The sequence below is a fragment of the Zea mays genome, chromosome 8 (assembly GCF_902167145.1).
Source record: "Zea mays cultivar B73 chromosome 8, Zm-B73-REFERENCE-NAM-5.0, whole genome shotgun sequence".
NCBI lineage: Eukaryota > Viridiplantae > Streptophyta > Magnoliopsida > Poales > Poaceae > Zea > Zea mays.
This window is the reverse complement of record NC_050103.1, coordinates 129,959,901-129,967,188: the sequence shown is the minus strand read 5'-3', so window position 1 is coordinate 129,967,188 and position 7,288 is coordinate 129,959,901. Positions and strand designations below refer to the sequence as shown.

Below are 7,288 nucleotides of genomic sequence, written 5' to 3'. Positions count from 1 at the left end.
TGCAGTACTAAAATTTTGATACTCACAGGAGTAGTGAACTCAGCAGGGTCAGTTGCAGGGAACAACGGAGGTGGTGGAGCATGACCCTGTGCGGCGCCAAGGCTCTGCATGTACGCGAACATCTCCGCCATCCTCTTCTCCAGCTCCTCACGTTGCCTCCTCTCATCATCTAGCTGAGTCTGTAATATTTCGCCCTAATGTTACGATAATGCAAAGAGAAGATATATAAAAATTAATGAACGATGAATAGATAAGGAATAACCTGGAGTTGCTGGATACGATGCTGTGAGGTGTCCTGCCGAGGTCGTATGGCTGGGCTCGCGCTCGTGCTCCTTGCTCGCACCTGAGAGAGAGTGGGAGTGGAGGACGAGTCGATTGCCCCGTCGGCAATCCAGTACCGCCCATGCCTCTTGCCTCCTCCGACCCTCATGAGGACATCTCCGTCGATGTCCTCGGTCCTCGGATCGTAATCTGGCCCATGGACCTCCTTGGCCATTGCGGTGTACTCACTGAGTCGGTTGTGGATGGCGGGGTTGGTGTACGCCTCGGGCCCGTCATCCGGGTTGTAGGTGACGTCGGACGTCGCCTTCCCCTTGTGGGCCATGGCATATGCCGAGAACGTGGAGCAAGGCGCGCCACCATGTGCCGCCGACTGCGAGAAAACCAACGATATGGTTAGAAATCATGTCTAATCGAAAGTTATATACCTAAATAAAAAAGAGCGCGTACCCATGCTTCCGCGTATTTGCCCAGGCTGCGGCTGCCTTGATGGTGGGAGGGACCTTGCATCAGCAAACGCCGTTCCCGGCCAGCGTTGTGCGCCTCGTCCCACTCAGCCGAGCACCACCTCTGCACCATCTTCTCCCAGCACTCAGGATGCGCGGCGCACCAATGAGGAATCATCTAAAAAAATATAAGTACACCGCATATCAGAAGATAAGAATAAGCATATTTAGTACCAATAATAAAGTTTTGTATTTACCTGCAAGTACTGGTCCGCAGTCAATGACATGGTTCGGGCGTCCTTCTTGTTCACCTTCTCCCCAAGGACGGAGCCGTGGTAAGTGACGATGGCCTGGATGCGCGCCTCGTAGTGCATGTCCACGACGAGCTTCTTACAGCACGTCGTAGACACCACATCCGCCCTGGCCTCGTATCCAGCATCGCACCTGAAGAAATCCTACATACAAAGACGATGTATCCATACATTATTTAAAGAATATGCAACAAATGCGACTTATTAAACAATATAGTGTGAGGAAGACTTACCCACAGCTCTTGCTTGACCCGCTCCGCCTTGTTGTTGAATTGTCTGCCGTCCCGATCTACTGCATCGGGGGCGACGGCGTAGTGGTCGAAGGTGTATGCTGGGCTCGTCACTCCGGCGTACTCGACAAGTCCAGGGAAGTGTTCCCGGCATAGAAGGCCGAGGATGCCATTGGGGTTGCGGCCGTGACCCCCTGCAGTCTCCAAAACCATCCAAGACATGTCGAAGTGATTAAGATGAAGTATTAGTTTCTATTATTAATTTGAACATATAATATGAAAAAGCAGCAACAACATCTAAAGTTACCTACCTCTCTCCATCGGGTCGTATGAGCGGACGTCTGTCACGAAGTATGGGTCGCTTAGGTAGGCTCGCGGGACCTCGCAGGTAGATACTCCTCGAACCTGAGGAGCCAGAACCTGAGACGTCCTGCTGAGCGGCGTCGTCGTCGTCGTCGTCCTGCTGCGCCGCATCGTCGTCGTCCTGCTGTGCCGCATCGACAGCGGCTTGCTGCTCCACCTGCTGCTGTACGGCGTCGTCCTGCTGCGCCTCCTCCTCCGTCCTACGGGTGCTCCTCCTCCCCCTCCCCCTCCCCCTCCTCGTCCTCGTCCCACCGCCCACCATCTTTGTCCAACAACCTGCAATTAAGAGTAAACAATTAAGCACAGATAAAAAAATATGTATTTAGAAACATATGCAAAATAAATGAAATATAGCATTACATCGATTAAAAATAATCTTCATATGTGTCCGGGTTAGCCGGATCATAAGTGTCATCATCACTATCAACCATTTCATAGTCAACATCATCTGAAGGCGCAACTTCGTCATTGGCATTGCCTTCAAGTATTTCTAAGTCATTCTCATTTTGCACCTCATCATCCTCGTCATCAACAACCATTTCAATATCTACTTCCATTCCGATCGCTTCGGTTAAGTCTATCTCAAATTGCCCTTCGAGCCCATCTTCTTGGAAGAACTCTCCGTCATATGTGTCCGGGTCTAAGTTATAATCTTCATCGTTTGGAACAGGTAATTTAGCGTGCGGTGATACCTTATACACAACATCCCAACCCTTAAGATGTTGTTTCGTTTGGCACGCATATGGAAGATAATACACTTGTGTGGCCTGTTGGGCCACAATGTAGACATCGTCTCCTGTTAAGGTGGAATCCTGTCGAATTTCGACTATCCCAAGATTAGAATGTGTCCGTCTCGTAACTTCAGGGTCAAACCAATGACATTTGAATATCACTGGAGTAAGAGGTTTGGAACCATAAAAATTGAGTTCATATATTTCTTCAATTCTTCCATAATACTCGACCTCGTCAAGCCCGGGCGTAAAGACTCCAGAACACGTGGTTTTTCGATTGGGCCGACTTTGGTCGTAGCTTGTTGTGCGAAAACGGTATCCATTGATGTCATACCCAGAAAATTTCCTGACCCTATAGGCAAAGCCATTGGCTACTTGTCTCAACTCGGCACTCATAGACGGCTCTCTTTGGCCCTGCAAGTTCAAACACGCTAGATTGTTATATTATTCGCACGTAAGAGCAACTTGGAATAACAAACTAAGCACGTACCTTACGTTTAAACCAGGAAATGAAATCGGGCAATCCATTTCCCGCACCCTTTCTAAGAATGGTATCATATTCCTGTGGAGTTGGGTCCCTTGATCGACGCCAGAATTCATGAAGAAATTGCTCCATGTATGGCGTCACCTCTTCAAGGTTGGTCAATACATATAGCATGATATGGCGCCACTCTTCATGTCTCAGGGTCTTGGTGGTCGAACCACTCGCGCTTCCGAGTTGCCCTCGAAAAATGCTGAGGTTCGATTCATTGCCGCCATCATTGTAACGAGGGGGTGGATTATGCACGCTCGGCAGTTTGTCACCATAGTAAGTTGTTGTGAAGTTTGACACCTCCTCCAGTATGTATGCCTCTGCAATGGAAGCCTCGATTTTGCATTTATTTCTACATTTCTTTCGGATACTCTTTAGACATCTCTCGATTGGATAGCACCAACGTCCCTGCACGGGCCCCCCCATTCGTGCCTCATATGGGAGATGAATAATCAAATGCTGCATCGGATTGAAGAAGCCGGGTGGAAAGATCTTCTCCAGCTTACACAGTAACACGGGTGCCATCCTTTCCAAGTCTGCAATCATGGTCCGAGCTAACTCTTTTGCACAAAGCTGGCGGAAGAAATAGCTCAACTCTGCAAGCGCTAGCCAGACATGCTCAGGGACATAGCCTCGAACCATCGCCGGAAGAATTCGTTCAATCCATATGTGGAAGTCATGACTCTTCATCCCTAAGACTCGCAGAGTAGATAAGTTCACCCCCCTACTAAGGTTAGCTGCATACCCATCAGGGAACATTAACATCTTGATCCACTGTAGTACTTCCTTCCTCTGGGCCCTGCTCAGGACGAAATCGGCCTTAGGCCTTCTCCATGTCTTACCACCACTAGGCGGCTTCATCTCTTGGTTTGGTCTATCACATAACTCTGCCAGATCCACTCTTGCCTTTACGTTATCCTTTGACTTATCAGGAATCTCCATAATTGTCGCCCAAAGTGCCTCGGCGACATTCTTTTCAGTGTGCATCACGTCAATGTTGTGTGGAAGGAGCAGGTCATCATAATAGGGGAGCCGAGTCAAGCCCGACTTATGTGTCCACATATGTTGCTCACCATATCCCACAAAACCACCTTCTGGGTTGGCCACGAGACCATCTATCTGTTCGCGAACTTCGGCACCAGTCATCATTGCAGGTGGGCGGTCTGTCACCACGACACCTTTCGTAAAGTTCTTGATGTCTTGTCGGAATGCATGGTCAGGAGGGAGAAATTGTCGATGTTTATCGAATGACGAATATTTGCCACCCTTCTTCAACCAAATGAACCTAAGAGCTTCCTTGCAAACTGGGCATGGGAACTTACCGTGAACACACCAGGCGCAAAATAGCCCATACGCCGGAAAGTCATGCATGGAGTACTGGTACCAAACATGCATTTTGAAGTTTGTCTTCGTAGCTCGGTCGTACGTCCATACCCCTTCCTCCCAAGCACGGACCAATTCATCAATCAAAGGCTCCATGTACACGCCCATTTTATTCCCCGGGTGTCCAGGAATTATCAACGACACGAATATGTTCTGTCTTTGAAAGCATACGCCGGGGGGGAGATTGATGGGGATAACGAACACGGGCCAACATGTGTATGGGGCAACGGTCATTCCATAGGGATTGAACCCATCTGTGGCCAGCGCAACACGAACATGTCGAGCCTCTTTGGCTTTCTCATGGTGAATGGCATCAAAGTGGGTCCATGCTTCACCATCGGATGCGTGAACCATCTTGTCAGGATTGTATCGTTTGCCTTTTTTGTGCCATGTCATCTGTTTCGCGGATTCCTCTGTCATGTATAGACGCTGGATCCTCGGTATGAACGGAAGGTGGCGTAGGATTGTCACGGGGATGTCGAGCTGCTTCTTCTGTCCATCACCAGAGTCTACCTCCATGAACCTAGACGATTTACACTTCGGACAGTACTTTGCCTCAGTGTGTTCTTTCCTAAATAGGACGCAGCCCTTCGGACAAGCATGTATCTGCTCATACGTCATCTTGAGTGCACGAAGGAGTTTCTGTGCCTCATACATGCTCTTTGGCAGAACGTGATCCTCCGGAAGCAGGCTGCCAATAACTGTCAACAAACCATCGAAGGCGTCTCGACTCATGCTATATTGCGACTTCAACGCCATTATACGCCCAATGGCATCCAGTTGAGAAACCTTTGTCTTGCCGTGAAGGGGTTTCTGTGCCGCGTCAAACATGTCGTAGAATGCCTTTGCGGTCGCCTCTGGCTCGTCCTCCGTATGTCCTTCGGCGAACTGTGCCTCGTGATAGTCGTTCAACATGTCTGCTACCCCGGCATCAGCATCGTAATCCTCGACGCGTTGTCTCACCACCTCCTCTCTCGTGCGATGCGCTTCACCATGGAAGATCCACCGAGTATAGTCCGGCGTAAATCCATTCTTCCAAATATGTTCTACCATGGCCTTCTTTGGTTTTCTTTTCCGGTTGTCACATTTGCTGCACGGACAAGGGACTAGGCTAGCTCCTTTAGCAGCTTCGCCATATGCCCGTTCCACGAAAGCATCGGTCTTCCTAATCCATTCTGGGGTGACATCATTACGTCGAACGCGGCCCGTGTACATCCACTCACGGTCCTCCATCCTCTAACATATATAACCGAGTATAGTTTAATATAGACATGTAATGCATGTACACTACGTTCCTACCTTCTAATAGGTGAGGATAGGTCCTAATCCCACCCGCGGTTGCGTAGATGGAGTTAGTTTCCATGCTCTACTCCGATCCGAGATAGAATTTCGGCAGCACCTCCCCGCTGTTCTCCGGATACACGTCCTGGCAGGGAGAGTGTACTGTCCGGAGAACAACAGGGAGGTGACGCCGAAACTCTTTCTCGGACCGGAGTAGAGCATGGAAACTAACACCATCTACGCAACCGCGGGCTGTCCAAAAAACGTGGACAATTCGAAACTGATACATTTGTAGATATGCAAAGATCTGCATATCTACACCGTATCACTTTCGAACGGGAGACGCCTAACTGGGTTACGTGATCTACGACCATGATGCGGAAATAGAGGTTATACCTAGGGTGGCGGTGGAGTCAGGCTAGTGGGGCTGTGGCGGGTCGGTGCAGTGGCGACGCGACGCGGTGCAGGCAGACCCGCAGCGGCTAGGAAGACAAGTATCTTCTCTGTAAAAAAGAAACACAAGTCTATTAATACAAAAAAAGAAACACAAGCCTTGTTTGCCGAGTGCCCGACAAAAGACACTCGGCAAAGAATACAACACTCGGCAAAGCCTGCGATTCCGGTAGTGCCGTTCGTATCAATGTAAACAGTCCAGATTCACCAAAATTTCACCCTTTCTATAAAAGAAACGCCCACAGCAAAATCTTGTGTCCCTCTTGTCCAACTCTCTGCGCCGATCTCCAAATCCCAAAACCCTGACCCATCCACCTCCTCTTCCGCCGCCACCAGCCCAGTAGCCCACCATCACCGCCGACATGGGAGGAAGCGGAGTAGGCGGCGGCGGCCGCAAGGCCCGCAACTTCGCGACCTTCCGCCTCTTTCCGCGCGCCGGCGCTGCCGATCCCAACGACCGCGTCTTTGTCCGCACCGACAACAACGACTACACCGTTCCCGGGTTCGCCGATGAGGACTCCTTCGACCCATTCCTCTCCGACCCCTCCTTTGGCGATGGCAACTTCCTCTCTGCCTCCGGCCCCCTCCCAGAACACGTCCGCCGCGAGATCCTCGAGCTTGGCCTCCCCGACGACGGTTACAACTACCTCTCCCACCTCCGCGAGCTCCGTCCCGCCGCCGTCGCCGCCTCATCCTTCGTCCCCAGCTCCACCGCCCGCCCCGAGCCTGTCCCGCTCGATGTCAAGGTCACTCCTTTTTCTACCAGAGCCTCCGTCTTTTTTAGCAACTGGGACTGGAATGCTTAAGGTTTTTAATCCTTTTCTGTGCGTAGGCTTATGATGCAAGTAGGGTACGGGTTGGTCCCAGCGAGGGTGAACTGGACGAGGGGAAGACGATGTGTAAGGTGGCTGCCAAGACTGCACCAGTGAGGCGAATTGAGAAGGTTGTCGACGATTGCTGGATGAGGATGAGGATGAGCCAAAGCCAAGAGTGAGACGATTGCTGGATGAACAATTTGATCTAGTGAGCCTACTTAACTTATTTACCCCTCTTTTTCTTTCTATACATAAGGCAGATTAGGATTTGGGGATGTCTTTAGAAACATCATTTGACCATCAATTACTCTTGCGATACTACATCAATTGCATCAAAAGCAGTGGCGGCTATGGACTGGCGGCAAAATTAACAAATTCACTGTCAAGTGGGCGGAGGCGGCTATGGACTGGCGGCAAAATCAACAAATTCACTGTCAAGTGTCAACAAATTAATTCACTGTCAG

At 50.2% G+C, this 7,288-nt stretch overlaps 1 protein-coding gene across 1 annotated transcript; it reads left to right on the top strand.

Moving 5' to 3' along the window:
- Window positions 1–6,371: 6,371 nt before the first annotated feature.
- LOC103637271 (uncharacterized) lies at window positions 6,372–6,719 on the top strand (the record flags this gene model as incomplete). Its single annotated transcript, XM_020551971.3, has 1 exon — window positions 6,372–6,719. A coding segment is annotated over exon 1 (348 nt), but the record flags the coding sequence as incomplete, so codon positions are not given.
- Window positions 6,720–7,288: the final 569 nt, after the last annotated feature.